The sequence below is a fragment of the Clupea harengus genome, chromosome 22 (assembly GCF_900700415.2).
Source record: "Clupea harengus chromosome 22, Ch_v2.0.2, whole genome shotgun sequence".
NCBI lineage: Eukaryota > Metazoa > Chordata > Actinopteri > Clupeiformes > Clupeidae > Clupea > Clupea harengus.
The window spans coordinates 15,352,553-15,369,514 of NC_045173.1; the positions used below are offsets into that span (position 1 = coordinate 15,352,553).

At 43.3% G+C, this 16,962-nt stretch overlaps 2 protein-coding genes across 6 annotated transcripts in view; one reads left to right on the forward strand and one right to left on the reverse strand.

The window, feature by feature from the left end:
• The first annotated feature begins 1,367 nt into the window (after positions 1-1,367).
• asip2b (agouti signaling protein, nonagouti homolog (mouse) 2b) lies at positions 1,368-3,619 on the forward strand. 2 transcript variants are annotated; one of them, XM_031559929.2, is made up of 3 exons: positions 1,368-1,633; positions 2,365-2,441; positions 2,640-2,721. In XM_031559929.2, exons 1-3 carry the CDS (start codon positions 1,501-1,503, stop codon positions 2,688-2,690), a joined length of 261 nt encoding a protein of 86 aa, XP_031415789.1. In that variant the 5' UTR covers positions 1,368-1,500; the 3' UTR covers positions 2,691-2,721. The 2 variants fall into 2 exon arrangements, with proteins under 2 accessions (XP_031415789.1, XP_012670731.1); XM_012815277.3 differs by lacking the exon at positions 2,640-2,721 and adding an exon at positions 2,747-3,619 and having other exon boundaries at positions 1,370-1,633.
• A 676-nt stretch (positions 3,620-4,295) lies between these two features.
• The window catches only part of LOC116218434, a 30,670-nt gene continuing 18,003 nt past the window's right edge, over positions 4,296-16,962 (reverse strand). For 3 of the 4 annotated variants that reach the window (XM_031560147.2, XM_031560149.2, XM_031560145.2), the window contains exons 40-63: positions 16,622-16,776; positions 15,956-16,033; positions 15,490-15,590; positions 15,241-15,322; positions 14,939-15,076; positions 14,512-14,644; positions 14,151-14,266; positions 13,837-13,983; positions 13,536-13,649; positions 12,917-13,045; positions 12,367-12,525; positions 11,816-11,977; positions 11,149-11,311; positions 10,678-10,865; positions 10,480-10,572; positions 9,487-9,691; positions 8,770-8,957; positions 8,102-8,199; positions 7,244-7,428; positions 6,798-7,000; positions 6,439-6,601; positions 5,840-5,949; positions 5,312-5,440; positions 4,296-5,170 (exon numbers count right to left, since the gene is read on the reverse strand). In XM_031560147.2, coding sequence (XP_031416007.1) covers positions 5,018-5,170; positions 5,312-5,440; positions 5,840-5,949; positions 6,439-6,601; positions 6,798-7,000; positions 7,244-7,428; positions 8,102-8,199; positions 8,770-8,957; positions 9,487-9,691; positions 10,480-10,572; positions 10,678-10,865; positions 11,149-11,311; positions 11,816-11,977; positions 12,367-12,525; positions 12,917-13,045; positions 13,536-13,649; positions 13,837-13,983; positions 14,151-14,266; positions 14,512-14,644; positions 14,939-15,076; positions 15,241-15,322; positions 15,490-15,590; positions 15,956-16,033; positions 16,622-16,776 — 3,392 coding nt within the window. In that variant the 3' untranslated portion in view covers positions 4,296-5,017. The remainder of the gene's footprint in view (positions 5,171-5,311; positions 5,441-5,839; positions 5,950-6,438; positions 6,602-6,797; positions 7,001-7,243; positions 7,429-8,101; positions 8,200-8,769; positions 8,958-9,486; positions 9,692-10,479; positions 10,573-10,677; positions 10,866-11,148; positions 11,312-11,815; positions 11,978-12,366; positions 12,526-12,916; positions 13,046-13,535; positions 13,650-13,836; positions 13,984-14,150; positions 14,267-14,511; positions 14,645-14,938; positions 15,077-15,240; positions 15,323-15,489; positions 15,591-15,955; positions 16,034-16,621; positions 16,777-16,962) is intronic. The other variant, XM_031560148.2, reaches the window with a different exon arrangement.

The window sequence follows — 16,962 nt, forward strand, 5'->3', positions numbered from 1 at the left end:
CTACGGTTAGCTTCTGCTTACCTCGTGAAATTGGTGACGCATTAGGCTAAGTTACTTGCCTTGTAGTCTGTTATATTTTGCTGGTAGCAGTGAGATAGCAACAGACATATAATGGGTCTACGGTCTGTACAGAGACAACAAACAGTCCCACACTCTATAAATAACACTATACAGAGTCATGTTTGTCATGCTTCTTTGGCTTCTGATGACGTCTTTGTCGATTCCATGTTCTTCCGCTTGTCAACAAATGTTCACGTACCACTGTCCATTAGGTGGTCGCAAAGCTCAATTTGTATTTACAACAGTGGTGTAAAAGTAAACTACACTCTGCAACTTTAAGGGGAGCTCAGTAGCAAAAAATACCAATTCTTGCATAATGAAGCTTTAATATTACCTTGGTATTTTGTCTTTCAGCCTATTTTCTGCACTTTAATTCCTTTTATATGTTTTCTCTGTTTCATTCCTTTTAAATGTTCTTTTTTTAGTCTTTTAAATCTCATTCCTTTAATTAATATGTTTATTGTCAATTCATTCACGTCGACTGGAAGCACTTTGGCTCAGCTGTTTTAGAGGTACAGTGTGTAGTTTTTAGTACCATCTAGTGGAGAGGTTGCTGAACTGCAACCAGCTGAATATCCTTCCCTTTTCAAGCGTGTGCAAGTGCCTACTGTGACCGTCAAATGCAATAACAACGCAAAAGCCTTGTCTCTAGCCAGTGTTTTGAATTGTTCATTCTGGGCCACAGTAAAACATGCCGTACTCCGTGGAAGAGGACCCGCTCCCTATGTACATACGAAGGGGTCAGTCTAAGCTAACGATAACGATTTATAGTTGCAGGTAATTTATACACTAATTAAAACATAATAATGAATATTCCATTTCTACCAATAAATGCCACTAAAAACTACACACTACTTTTAACAGTAGTAAGTGCCTAAAATATCTGATCTTTAATCTGTACAACAGATTACGTCTATCAAATCCTTAGGTAATCAGTGTGTTTGTACAAACTGGTTGTAATGAAAACAGTTGTAATCCTTAATCTGTAACATTTTTAAGGTTAGCTCTGCTCACGTTGTCAAATTAGTGAGGCATTAGCTAAGTGACTTGTAGTCCGTAATTTTTCACTGTTAGCAGAGGGATAGCAACCAACATATTTCAGAGACATGAGTCTAAAGTCAGAGACGACATACACATGCATTTTTTTTTTACAGAATCGAATGCGGGGTCTCCCAACCAGTTATTTAACTACCAGGGGCGTTACTTTTTTTCTAAAACCCTATTCATTTTCTCATAGGGATTTTTTAACCAACCAGAATTTGAGAAAATGCAAGTCCGCACCATACAAAATAACTACAATCACTTGTACACTTTAAAAGTGGGCGGGCGGAACGAGACTGTCATTGCAGGAGTCTTTAGGATCCCGTCCTCCTGTCATTCTGTAGGCATATATTACACTACACCCCTTCGACAAAACGGAAATTATTACCAACATTAAACATGGGTAAATTGGACAAGTTCATTATCTGCATATGTCTGCTGGCAACGATTGAGTCCGTCGTGGAAGGAAACGAAGGCAAACGCAGAAAGCATGAAAATGATGCCATGCACGATGGTGGATCAGTTCAGTCAGGTGAGTATAATACATCCATGCTATTGTAAAGACACAGAAATTATGAATATGCTTTGCCAAAAAAGTATGTTACTGGTAGGTTTACGTTTCATTGGAGAATGACATAATCATTATAAGAAATAACAACCACCTGTGTTTTAGAGCTCATTCTAAAAGAGCAGCTAGTGACAAAAGATGTAATGAAGCCCTTAAATTTGTTCGAAATTTAGCACGATTTGGCACGCTTCATACATCAGTTTTAACAAATCAGTTATCCGGCTTGTGTATTTAGTCAGGACGAGCTGCTGATCAAAGTTAACCCAAAATTGCTTAAGGTTGTACATGATCTATTCAGTAGTATGAGCGTCAAGTAAAAGTAAATGATTGACCGTCTGTCTCAAAGCACTTTCGAGGCAATGTCACTTGTTTTTTTTTAAATACTCTCCTTCTCTGTATGCTCTGTTAAGGACATTTTTCATATTCATACTTTCGACTCTCTTTGAAGTGTGCTTCATCCAATATGCATGTTCACCCAAGGAATTTCACCATGAAATACCACAGGCTTCTTGTTTAAACCACCTTTGTTTTTCTGTGACCCCCTGTGATACCCCCCCTGAGCAAAACAGACAGAATGTGGTTAAATTGCAAATTTCTCTTTTTTTGTGTGGAAACAAATGGATTTAGTTAAATCCTGCATCATTTTTAATATGACATCTACCAACAGGTATTTTTAATATTACATCTACCAACAGGTATTTGGACCCCAGAGAAACCAAGAAGGCTTTTTGCCAGAACCCGATTTGAGCTTCAGCAAAGACTACAAGTGATGGTACACAGCTAAGAAAGTCTTTTTTTACTGTTACATTTAAAAGGGTGTAATTAAAAGATAGATAAATAGGTGCCAACCCCCATGCCAAACACTGCTTCATTTGATACCAGACATGCATACTTGTAAATGGCAACATTTTCACTCTTTACAATTTTTTTGTACGTTGTAAACCTCTCACTCTTTACATTTGAATTGAAGGTATTTGGCTGTATGTTCTCTATACATGCATCAATCAATGAACAGCCATAACAACAACATGTAATGCTTCCAAGTAACCGGCAGCTGGGATGTGTGTTGGACTATAGAGACCCAGGCCTGTGACTGCAAAACCTGCCCAAGCTCTTCCAGCCCGTGCTGCCCCTCCTGTTGCCCCTGTTGTGGTGCGGCGCTGCCCGGGGCTGATGGAAGCCTGCTCACCCCACAAGCCCTGCTGCGACCCCTGTGCCACCTGCCACTGCCGCCTCTTCAATGCCATCTGCCACTGCTGGAAAATGAGCAACCGTTGCTCCAAAACGACCTAACGACCATTGCTTACACATGTATATACACTTAATTGTGTAATTGAGTGCCATTGATGCATTGATCATATTTTGCACACGTAATCTATAATCTGGTCTAGATGTTAGTGATCCTAAATGTATTTGACATGTATGTATTGTATGATTATAAAATGAGAAGCACATTCACGTATACTGTTTGCAGCCTCACATTTCGAGTTAATTGATCTTATCTGATCATATATGGCATCTATCAGTGTTGCCCATGGGTATATGTGCTTCTATGGATCTATCAGTGTTGCCCATGGGTATATGTGCTTCTATGGATCTATCAGTGTTGCCCATGGGTATGTGTGCTTCTATGGATCTTGCTTAGAGACTAAATATGTAGGTCAGCCTTTTTTGTGCGTGCATTCAGAAAGCATTTGCTGACTATTTAACTACACAGCCACCAAATGACAGTAAAGTCCAAGCCTTGGTTTCTTAGGTTTGGTTTGGTTTGGTTTAATAGATTGCAGATGTTTATTTCCACTATAGATGATACTGGACTGATTTGTTCATTTACGGGTCTGATTAATACTGACACGATTCTCTGCTGCTGGCTCTCAGATCAAGATGACCACTTAACAAGACACACTGCAGTGTTATTTTTGTACAATAAATATTTTGATACATAACTTACTTGGCTTCCTATCCACGTTGTGTGCAAAAACAATCTTGTGTTCAAGTGCCCATTTGTTCTTGCAGTTCTAAAGGCTTAGGCTGTCATGTGTTAGTCTGATCTGGGAAGTGGGTAATAAAGAAGGAGGTGCAGGCTGTGCACAGACACACACACACACACACACTGATCAGAGGAAGGAGGTGGTACACCCACTAGAGTTAGAGTGGGAGGATTACGTTTCACTGGCAACTCCTTGTTCAGCTTAAAAAAGTTGCGCCCTCCCTCACCTCCCCTCCATTTGCAGTCATGGTAGGGGCGCAGAGGAGCAGGCGTAAGCCTGACAGAATGGGGATAGATTGGTGGGTGTGTTTGGGTACAGCCTGTTCCAAAGTCTCATATGGCTGTACTGATGGATTTGTCAGGCTGTGCATTTTTAGGTGTTGAAAGTGGAAAAAATAATATGCCGTGTCAGGACATGTAAAAATACACTTCAGCTGATATGATACAGCTTTGTTGATGCTTCCCATATAGTACCACATTGTTAAAAGTTCCCAAAAGGACTGTGCAGTGATTGCAAAGAGAGAGAGAGAGCGAAGCTTGCATAACTTGTGTAATTTGGCATCTCTGACACAACCTTTCAAGTTCTATAAGAAAAATGCAGGAGATAAAAAGGGAAAGAAACAAACAACAAATCTGTTGTAACATTTTTTTTTTACTCACAAATGTGGTCAGCGTGTGTCTGTCTACTACAATTAGAATGCTTTACAGTCTTTATGGGACAATACAGACCAAAGGAAACTTGCATAATTGTTTTTGTGTTTCACTGAGATAAAAAACACATTGGTTGTGTGGAGAGGACTGGAAGCTGTTCTTGCATTAGAAATCACACGTTTTACAAAGATGTTGCAAAATGTCCTCCCTCACTGCCCACAATCCAGATCTGCCTAGACAAAAATAGCCTTTACACAAGAGGGGATATTGTTGGTACAAATGGCTGTGTATTCTCTAACAAAATGTATGCAATAGAATTCACAGGTCATTATTCAATGGTGTTTTTTGCTGCAGTGCTGCATTTATATTAAGAAAGAAGCAAAACAAACTCCAGTTATGCTAACGTAAAAGTAAAAAATCTCATCACAGACTTTGAACCTATATTTGGAGGGCAGTTTCACCAGGTTATCACTGCTATTAGTAATGGACACAATCGTTTGCTGAGTAAAATACAACATTTACATTAGACAGTTTAGAATTGTGAGGAGATTATACTGTGTGTGCCTTCTTCTCCCGGCGCGGGTTCAAACTTACACGGCAAAATGTGTCAAACCTAGTCTTAAGGAATGAAGGTCAGAAACAAGACCATAAACAACTATAAATGCATTACAGTTTTATTATACCAGTTCTTAAAGGAGCACGCCACTCTATGCACATGGTGCTGGGGGCTCCAGGGGAACATAGTTTCTCCGACACAGGAGGACGTAGGCCGTGGCCAATTTACAGGGGGTACTGCGGGAGGGCTCCAGAGACTGACACACACTTCTCTCACAAACTGTCAGGAACTGCACTGGATCCACCTACGACAGCAAGACAAGTTCATTTAACTGATTCAAGTTGAACATTTATTCATTCGGTGGAAACAATTTCTTGGTAATTTCTCTGAGGACAGTGAGAATGGTGTATTGTGGCTGCAGATGTACGACAGGAACAGAACTTACAACTAGAAAACAGGAGCTGAGCGGAGAGTCTGGGCTGGAGAAGAGGGCTGAGCAGCCCGAGAGGTCAGAGGTCATGTTCCGGCAGAGACACACCTTCTCGGGTGCCTCGTTGGGACATTGCGGCTCCAGCTGAAAAGCAGCCACTGAGATGTTGTTGTTGATGTACAGGAAACACTGAGGATCTCTCTGACTGGTTCCACATCCCTCAGAGGAGGTGGGTTAGAGCAGGCGCATAATACACTGAGTTGTAGTTTATTTAAATAACACAATTTACGCACTATGGTCATTCAAATGTTTACATAGGATTCTTATGAGAAACTCTTATTAAATCCCTCTGGCCATCAGTTTTAGTGCAGTTCTCCCTTTTGAAAAGAAAAGGTTCCAACTCAAGCATTGTTTTGAAGAATCCCACACAGAATCATGCAGAGCTTAAGATGGCACCATTTTCTCTGCGGGTGTATTTCTGGAAATTGGCACGTAGCGGAGGCAGTAAAAAAGGGATGAAATAAAACCTGTGTTCCTCTGTACCTGCCAGCTTTGGGAGAACTCGGCCAAGTCTGCAGCCTGGGAGCCATCTGGACGGGTGAAGTCATTAGCAGCCTCATTGTCATTAGTTCCCAACAGGCCAGTGGACACACCTGGGGGGGGGGGGGGGGGGGGGGGCAAAGATATTCATACGCCCTGTCCATGTCTTCGCGGCCATTCTCTTGGGTTTAACTTTTAGGAACAGATACAGATGAAGATAGTATTCCCTCACTACTGAGAACAACACCGGAAATACTGTGTTGAGGTTTATGGTAAGCTTTTATATGAAGATTTTTAAATATTTACCAAAAGTTGAAATACTTATATATTATTAACTATTACTAAGATATGATATATTAATAACTAGAAAAAATACTGATTAAAAACCAAAAATACTTATATAAAGATTTGGTAAGAAATTCTGTTCTTGTAATGCAAGCAATTACCAGGAACCAGTTTGTTTTGAGCCATGAACCCAGCAGGGTACATCAGATTGTACCTGACTCTCTTTCTTAGTCGAGACTAAGTAATTTCTCAGGCTAACTGTGTAACCGGATTCAGCCAGTCAACCAAAGAGATGGGGGTAAAGCCAGCCATCTTACCGTGCAACCAACCATCCAGGGTCACAGTGCACACATTCTGTAATGGGTCACATGACACCTGCAATCCTCTCTCATTGGACACCTTGGTAAGATTAATGTCTCTCTGGATAATGACACCATTGTACTTGTAAGGTGGGTGAGTTACACGACAGTCCACCTGCACCTGCAAAAGACCCACAGTTGCATTGTTTACCTTTGTCTGATTAAAAATGCCATTTTGTCATTATCTGCTAGATTTTCTATCTATATCTATCTATGAATTGTCATGCTATTGTCATCTATCTAATCTCACAGCGCACCATTTTATCATATGTCCTGTTTTTACTACCATCAATTGTGGAAGGGGTATGGATGTGTACCTCTCCATTGGAATAAATAGTCACGCTGGTGTTTTTCATCTTCACCAGCAGGGCACGCTGTGACTTTACTCCGGGACTCAGCAGCACTCTGAAGGAGTCCCCACTGGCATCAGAGGCCAGCATAAGGCCACAGGAAGCGGGCACTTCATAGAGATGCCCATCAAACGACACCACAAACTCATCTGCTACCAAAACAGCTTGGTCTGACAGAGGGGAGCAAAGCTTAAATTAGCAAACTGTCATCAGTACCGGAGGTCTGAGTCTCCTAACTGGTAGAGCAGAATGTGGGCTCGGATCCAAGAGGAATTAGTGCTGATGATGATTGTTCACGCACTGCTATGTGAAAAGGTGTCGGTATAATAATAATAAAAAAAATTGGTCTAACTGTGTCAGTGTACAGCCATCTTTGAAACTGTGCTTGCTGGTGTGCCAGTGGTGCCACTCACGGTTGAAGGGGCTGTCCATGAGTCTCCTTTTCAGGTGGTAGAGCTCAGCAGAGGGGCTCAGGGAGCTCAGCGCCATCAGGGGCCGCACCATCAGCTCCTCCAGCAGGACCTCCGTCACCCCAGCCTGGCTCAGCCGGCGCCAGGAGCCCCTCGGCAGCAGCAGACGCAGCCTCACCTCATAATCGCTGCAGGAACAACGACACAGCACGCTGCCCGTCACACTCATTATTACATCTTATTGGGCAGACACCACGATTGGGAAGTGAGTGCTTATGTTATGGTTAAGAGCATGAAGGCGTTATCTATTCTTGTCCAGTGTTGGCATGGTGGATGCTCTGTTCATCAGTCTCATGCCTTTACAATAACATGAGTTACAGCATCCAGTTAAAGATTCAGGAGAACAGTAGTCCTGCGCTCCATGACTTCCCTCAGAGAGAGGGAGGTAGTCTGAACAGAGGCCAGGTTTAAACATTGCATCGTGCGGATAAGGAAGAATGCATGCACATGCCAGGTGTGGCACTGTGATCGGAATGTGTGAGTGGATGAGCCAGACCACATCCAAGGGCAGTCTGGCTCTCTTCGTAACAGGATCTGAGGTAGGTAAAAAAGCAATAAGAACAGGAGACGGAGTAAAGACCACAGGTATACATATCCTTAGTATAAATGCACAAGTGAGGTCAGATGTTTGTTATCCGGACACTGATATCCCCTTCCAGATCGCATACATATGCAAGAGGTAAATGCATGGATTAGGTTAGATTGTTCTCCAGACATTGATATGCTGATATGCTGCAATGGAAGGTGTAAATGGGGCTTGAGGTAACTCAATCGTGGGGTCTGATGTTACATGTGTCATACCTGTGAGAGAGCTTGTACACTGACGCTAGCTGTCTTTTGGCCCCGATCAGTGCTGCTGCCAACCTGGCCTCTGCCCAGTGTACAGCTTGGTGACACGCCTGCGGTTCATAAAAGAGGTTAACAGGGTTTCGATGACTCAGATGCAGCCCTTTCTTTTTTAAATAAGAGACACTCTGAAGTAAACTTGCTTTCAAAGCTCTTAATTGGAGTTTTAGTACATTTCGCAGTGAATACTGTTAGCCATTTACCAGCCAGTGACTCTCGGCCAACAACATTTCTCAGTGCTTGTTCCCCTAAACTTTGTGAGACTGTTCTGAAAATACATAATGTTTAAAAATAATGAAGTTTCATGGTGAATTAATTTGACCTAATGCATTATGCAGTGATAGCGAGTTGAACATCTGCCAAACAACCTATGCTACAGTATAATTTGATTTGAACCGTAATGTCTAAATCAATTTTCTCAATGTTTGAACAATATCTTTTGGAACAAAAAAATCATGAAACCAAACAACCATTGTCCCAGAGCAGGGTGCTGGCCTAAGAATGGAGAGGGTCTCCAGCGCTGCAGAAACCCACTCCCTCTAAGGTAACCAAGCTGGATCAGACACAGATGTCAACTTTCCCCGCTGGCATTACTACAGTGATCTCCCGGTGGTGTTCCTCACCATGTCCAGAGCGATAGTGAGTGAGTGCAGTGCGGCCTGAGCTGGCCCTCGCAGCTGGGGGTCCTCCAGCACAGCAGGCAGGAGCTCCGTCAGCCTCCGCCCCCACAGAGCCACGGCCTCTCGCCAGAGCGCCTCCAGACGCTGGCCCGTCACGTCATGGTAAGCCCCCGCCAGAGTGGCCAGGGGCTCTGTGAACATAGCAGGAGAGATCAGGGCGAAGGGTGGAGTAAATCATTGTATGTGCATACTGTCAGCCAGATATCAGTCAGGTAAGCATTAAAGTAAGCATTAAATGATCAAATAAGCATATTATAATTGGTTAATATATAAAAAAAAATGAATTCAATTTGATTTTATAATGACTAGCCGAGGCATTCAAAGTTGATTGCATATTTTATAACAAACCTCTAAGTCACCTGTGTGTCTAAGTAACAGTACGCACTGAAAGAGTGTTTATGAATCTGTGGTGCAGTTTATGAGCACCTGTTTGTATGAGTGAGTGTGTGTGTGTGTATGTATGTGTGTGTGAGAGAGAGAAGGTGTGTGTGTGTGAGAGAGAGGGAGAGAAAGTGTGTGTGTGAGAGAGAGAGTGTGTGTGTTTGTGTATGCCTGTTTGTGTGTGTGTGTGTGTGTGTGTGTGTGTGTGTGTGTGTGTGTGTGTGTGTTTGTGTATGCCTGTGTGTGTGTGTGTGTGTGTGTGTGTGTGTGTGTACTGACTGTGAAGCTCCTGTTGAACCAGCTGTGCGGTGTGATGCAGCAGCAGCAGGGTGTGGGGCAGGGTCTCCGTGAGGCTGCGGCGCAGTGAACCCGACCTCCAGGCAGCCCAGGTCAACCCCGCCTTCTGATGCAGCATGACCTCTGCCCTCTGGATCAGATGCAGTGGACCTGAGCTCAACTCCTGCAGGAACGAGCTGTCCACTGACTGAAAAGGAACACGACAATCACTTTGCTAGTGTAACTTAGGGATAGACATTCTAAATAAATCCCCATTCATGATTGTTATAATGTTCAGTTTATGTTGAAACAGTTTAAGAGAGGTGGCAATTTAATGGTATGATAATTCTGGAGGATGTAGTTTGTGCTGCTGTTAAACTGTACTGAATTAAATACAAAGTTTTTTTTAGTTTAGCCTCACTGATTGAAATTAGGTGGTCAAAATAATCGTGCGCGTAAAAGGCAATACGATTTAACAGCACCACAAACGGCAGCCTGGTGTTTTAGACTGCATTAGTTTTAGCTCAGTGTTCCACATAAACCAACTGCAAGCCAACTGCGTGTATGTCTGGGTTACCCACATGAAAAAGGTTTGTAAAAACATACAGGAATCATGTACAATACTTACATGATAAATCTGTCGTAAAGAGCTTACATGTATAAGCTATATACTATGTTTAATACTAAAATGGCATAATGCCCTTTAACATGCAAGGTTGGTCAGGTATAAAACATTTATTTTTTTCTTTGTTACTGTATATGAAAGGGACCATACTGTTTCCACACTGTTATCATATATACTATGAAATGAACATACAGTATATGAATTTTTTTTGAAGATTTCCATATTGCTGTACAGTATGTATATTCACCAGCCAAGTACATTCATGCTGTGTTCTGAACAGCCCCTGTACTTTACTGCACATTCACTGTAAGTTCATTACAGTGAAAAAATAGACAAGAGGTGAATGTAAAGATCTTGTATGAGGGCTATACTTTTCTTCTGAAATCCATCAGGTGATGCTGCATCCTCTGCACTCTGTCCAGCAGCTTGTTCCTTATGCGAGACCCAACGTGAAGAGATCGTGTCTGTGGGGATAACACTTCAACAGTGAAAAACCAAATCCACCATGATGCTTGGCCACGTAAGGGACTTTGCTATAAGGCTCAGATTTAAGGTTCCAGAATCCTTACCTCCAGATCTGCCAGGCACTCTGCACATCCCTTAGCACTGAAAGCAAGGCTCTGATTGGCTGCGCTCAAAGAGACCAGTGCCAGTATTTCCCTCTTGACTCCGCCCAGAAATCTTAGTGCCTCCAGTGTGGCGTAGTACCGCCCCTCCAGACACAGTCCCATTGTGACGTCATCGAGAGAGTGCGGCCCTTCATCCAGAGACAGACATATGTGAACATCTGACATGACACAGATTCACAGAAACAACAACAAAACACACATGGTCTGTTGTGATAGAGCATGGAGGTGACAAAGCAGAAATCCTTGGTGTATTCCAACAAGAAGACAAAGACTGGTATAACCTCCTATAGCTGTATCCTACTGTTAACTTGCTTTGGATAGATGCTAAATCACGGTGTCCACACATAAGTGTAGAGGAAGTCTTGTGACCTCGACTTTCTGCAAAAAAGTGGTGGTGGACCCCAGCCATACCGTCCTCATAGCCGACTCCAGCTCTCAGACAGCGCTTCTCCATCCCTCCCTGAACCCAGACACGCTCGGCGCCGTCTAGTTTGGCCTGTAGCCGCAGCCCCGGACCTCTTCCAGACGACACAGCACTGCCCCCCACCTCCAGACTCCAGTTTCCCATCTGCCACTGCAACACACACACACACACACAAACACACACACACACACACACACACACACCACACACACACACACACACACACACACACACACACACACACACACACACACATAGTTGAATGTCAGTAATGTTTTAAGTGCTTACTGTTACTTAGACACACAGGTGACTTAGAGTTTTTTTTTTATAAAATATGCAATCAACTGTCAATGCCTCAGCATTCAGTTAATTTCACAGTTTAAACAGCTCAACATTATTTTCATCTCATCACCATAGTCATATAATCAAATGTAATAAATGTTCTTATATAATAACAAATTATAATATTCTTATTTGATCATTTAACGCTTACTTAAGTTGGGTTTGGAAAACTGGTCAGTCATGCGACTCGAGTAATTGTTGAATTAGAAACAACTGATGTTGTTGGACATAGATGATGATGGCATATTTGTATGACTTGATGCTAACTGCTGTGCATGTGCAATGTTCACGAGCAGCACTTCCTCACTGTACCTCAGTGAGCATGGAGAAGTTGGTGCGTTGGGTGGTGGAGGTGTTGGTGAGGGCCAGAGTGAAGCTGCTGAGCTGGAGCTGTCCTGACACAGCCAGCCTCGTCTGACTGTAAAACACCTCCTTCCCCCGGTTCAGTCTGTGACTCCCTGACCACGCCAGGGCCTACAGGACAACAGGAACTAGATTGTATTATACATTTTAAATTGCGGAATTCATCAAGTGATTTGCGATGTTACTTGTTATTCGCATTTGTTTCCAGCACTTATTCAGCTCTCCCTGAGAATGGCATAGCATTGCATTGGCTTAACTATCATTGCTTATCTATTGCTGCGGGTTTGCTTTAGTAGTGACATTACACTCCCTCCCCCAGATCCCCCAGATCCCTCTACCAAATCAGCTACTAGGCCACTCCCTGTACAAATTTGCTTGAGACAAGGCGTCAGTCAGTGTAATCGTTGGGTTTGGAGAGAGTAATGTTAGGTTGTGTGTGTAGGCAGGCAATCTGATCTGGTGACCAGCGACGGAGAGCGTTATGGCCCCCTGGGACTCACAGGGCGTGGGGGACAAAGCCCCAGCAGCAGGTGGTGCTCCAGGGTGTCTCGGCAGTTGGTATGGATTTGGGCCAAGAGGTGGTGAGTAGGGCAGGGAGACGGGGAGACATTCTCAGCTCCCACCTCCACCTGCAGAGTATGCATGGCCTTCGGACCAATCTGGATCGTAACACACAGAACAGAAGGGAAACAAACAGAATAATTGGAATCAGAATCCTTGCGTTCATGAAATGTACAATCTACTCAGGAATTTGACTTGATGAATCAGCACAGTGGGAATAGTTTAATAAAAGATAGAAATACATTTCAAAATAATAGGAATCATTTGAGGTTCCCTTGTGGTAGGTACAGGTCCAAACTAAATGACTAAAGTTTCACTGACAGAGTCATATAATGGATGTAGTGGTAACCCGTGATCATGAATACCATGCTGACAGTCAATCAGCACTACATTTCAAGCCCCAACCACAGCTTCTGATTATCCTATATATCCTTGGTATGTTTCTGGCATTCTGGGATGATACCGCATCTCTCATAGTCCTCATAATACCTGGTATTTCATGCTCTGTGTGATCCTCTTGTCACTCCACTGGAGATCTGTGTTTTGAGTGTAGGACGGCCCCTCCCACGCTGCCGCCATGCAGCCCTGCATCTTCACTAGGGGGAGCTCTGTCTGCAACTGAGACAACACAAGAGAGCTGAAACAGGCAGTGGCCTTAGAATGACAAGGACCTGACTGCCACTTAAACTACTCTATTGTAATACACTGTACCAAGACCAAGTGAAGATCATACTTAAACTGTCTGTTAAGCTGCACAACACATACAGGGGTGCTAGAAAATGTGTAAGCCCCTGATATTTCTGAAAATCTGCATGAATATGACTGTGATTGGATCTTCACTTAAATCAATTAAATATTGATCTACATATATATGTATATATATATATATATATATATATATATATAATATGTAAATATAATTTCTGTAGCAGATACAGGTGCAGACAATTTATCATCTACTACAATTAATCTGTCTTTCATACGTACATACATACAACTTATGTGGTTATGGTAGCCTACTGGATTTCATTTATTATTCAGTAGAGGCCTCTGGTGATAATTTGTTCACCCACGTGTTGTAACAGATTTGTTAGTAGAGGTTTTCTACCTGTCCGGGTGAGAAGAAGAAACAGGCCTGGCCTCGGCTGGAGCTCTCCTGGGAGTGCTGGCTTGTTGTTATGGAAACATTCACAGGCCTTCCTTTGTCCCAAGAGAACATGGCCTAATGCAGAAATGACATGACATGTCTATGTGCACTTAGTGAGCTGTCTTAAAAAGGGACAGAAGACAGAGAGAAGGAAAAACAGATGTGAAAAGGAATGGAAAATAAGAAAGGATGGATGGAAGGAATAAGAGAGAATGACAGAAAGGTTGGAAGAAAGAAAGCAGAGACAGGTTTGTGTGTGTACCTGATAAGTGCTGTGTGGCTCATTCATGGGCTTTTGTGAGTGTGCGTGCAGGCGGAGATGGGAGAATATAGAGGTGAAGGGCTGCCTCAGCTCCACTGCGCCCTGTGAACGCGCTCCCTCTGTCACCCAGGAGCCCACAGCCTCGACCTGAGTCACACGGACACATTTTAGTCTCACTGGACACTCGACAAACATCCTCTGTTCAAAATATGCCGAGCACACACTATGACCAACAACTGCACATTTAAACACACGCATTTTAGGACAAGCGCATACCTAACAAACTAAGAGCATGTACATGTAGTGACACTCACTCTCTTGTGTTTGCCCTGAGCGGTCCAGCCAAGGAGCAAATCTACTAGTCGCCTCTGAGGGGCGCCGTCAAGCTTCACGCCAAGACCCCACCCATGTGGAAGGGGGAACCCCTGGGCTATGAGGACAAAGATGCTTTTAACTAGTAGCTCTTGGTTCAGCGTAACATCTACAGTACAAAGCCACCACAGAATATCACCGAAGGTTTGACAGTCAAATGTATTTAAATTTTCAAACAAGCTCTCAACCTGCAAATGGTATGGAGTACTGGTATATGTTCTACATGTATATATCTATATGTTCTTGCCCTTATGTTAAGCCTGCTTCATGTTAAATGATCCTGACGTGTCTGGTGTTGTGTACCTGGGTTAACAGTGGTTGAGCCAGAAGGTGTCAGGTCCATACTCGTCCAGTCTGCCTGGTGCTGGAGCACGTGGGTACAGTTCCCCCTCTCATACAGGGTGCTTACTGTAGCTGTCCGGGGCACAAACATCAGCTGGTAAAAAGCATTAATTTAGGTTAAGAGAAATGAAGTTGAGATGGTGGATCCAAAGTAATTTATAGTTTGACGCTCACTCAACACTCAGTTATCGTTAAAACGCAATGATAGAAGATCACAAGAAGATCACAAGAACACTCAGAGAACATGCATTATTTTCACTGCACATAAGGATAACAGTAATACGGCAGGTCAATGATGAAGTGTCACTGTGGTGGGATCTACCCACAAATCCCTGCTAAATGAATAATGTCCGCTGTTTGCCACTGTGCTGTTGTAATGGTCTCTCACCTGTGGGAAAGTATGATTGAGCTCCAGCGACTGCCTGAAACCTGCAGCTGTATAAGTGAAATCTCCCTGTGCGGTAAACATCCTTTTGTCTGTTAGGAGCTTGGCAGCCCCCCTCACCACAGACCATGTGTGGTTAAACTGCAAAAGAACAAAATGAAGACGGGTAATATCTCACATTGACAATATTACAAGAGAAGAGTTGGCATTAAAATCACCCTACACAGATACACACACACACACACACACACACACACTCACTGACAACAGCTTACACACCCACTCACAGAGAAACACACATATACCTGGGATCTGCAGAAAAATCTGGCTGGTAGGTATGGTTGCAAGGCTGAAATATTGTTGGCAAAACTCAGCACCAGCTTCTTACTGAATAAAATGAAATATAAGTGATAAAAGTACATTGATAAAATGCATTTAAATTATTAATATCCATTGAACTTGGCTGTCTAAATCAATGTAATTGAAAAATATTCAACAGAGCCGCTTCAAAGAATACCACAGAGGTAAATGTATCAGTGAATAATTCAGTGTACCAAGTGGGAATCCAGTGGCCACGTACACTAACTGCCTGGAGCTGATTTGGTCCAGACTCCACAGGCACAGGAAGTCCAGTCAGATTGGTCCAAATCTCTACCTGCAGCCCATTTACACAAACACACAAACATGACGCACTGCACAATGATCCAACTGGAAGAAAATGCTGCTGAAGGAACAGTATGAGATGATTCATTATGGGGTCATGTCTCTCATCTGATTATCTGGTGCATAAATATTTTTGAACTGTCATCTTTAACGGTCTGCTTCATTCCTCATTTACACTGGATGAGGATTTTAGTCATAAACGGGAACAAAAAGCAAAAGCATCACTGCTTTGGTCAGTTTAGACAACTGGTATCAATCACTGGCACTTTCATCTTCTCTACACAATTCTTGCTACACAGACCATGATACTGGTGGTGCTAATACTGCCTCCCATCCACACAAGTGAAAGACCAGTACCTCCAGAGTCTGGCCTACAGCTTGTCCAGAGCACTGGCCCAGCAGGTGGTCTGAGGCAATTCCCCCTGTGCAATTCACCTGTGAAAACAAGGCCCCCACCCCAGCCCTCATCTGAGTTTGTTTTTGAAGTGGGAGAAGAGTGTGAAGACAGAGGCATTTCCTCAGGGGTAGCACGTCAAAGCGCTGTGGAGTGGGTGAGCCTCCCCAGGGGGCGGCGAGGCCCGCTGTAATAACACTGAGGCTCACTCATCCCTCTGAATGCCATTAGCACTCTCTGTTTGATCTGTGCTGTCAGAACATATGGTCCAGGCAAATCTCACATGTTCAGATCCTTTCATCAGACGCCACGGTAGAGAATACGATTATATTGAAGATTGTAAGAAGCTTCAATGTAAATATTTTAAACATACATAGCAAAGTATATGGTATGATGCATGTTAAATAAGCAGGCGAAAGGAGACGACGAGTAGATTTAAGCTGTGCACAGTATATTGAGAACGTTAATACCAGTATGTATTTAGATATGTTACTGTGTCCATGTGAAACATCATGAAACACTATCATCCACGCCTCTGCAGTGCTAACAGTACTGTCATGGATGTTAGATTTCATTGCATAAGTGGAAGACTGTGGAGGTGCGGTGAATGGTGGGAGCCAGTCTCATACCTGAAAGTGTCTTGTGACGTCTGTAGAATTGATCCGCTCTTTCCTCATCCTCACCAGCAGGCCGCGAGTCCCAGCGTGGAACCTCACGTCCACCAGAGTCCGCTCCTCTCCCCATGCCCAGCTCACGCCTGCACTGCTATCCTTAGGCACTCCTGCTGATGGCCAAACAAATAGAGCTCACCACCGGAGACCACTCTATATAGCACCACTCACTGTCAAATTTCAATCACAGTTCACTTTTGATCATTTTTGTGCTTTTAAAGCTACTCTCAAAGCAGCAGGCCTACAGGTAAGGCACACATCGGAGTTTGAATGTTGAACTGAATGCTTTTTGCCTTTGC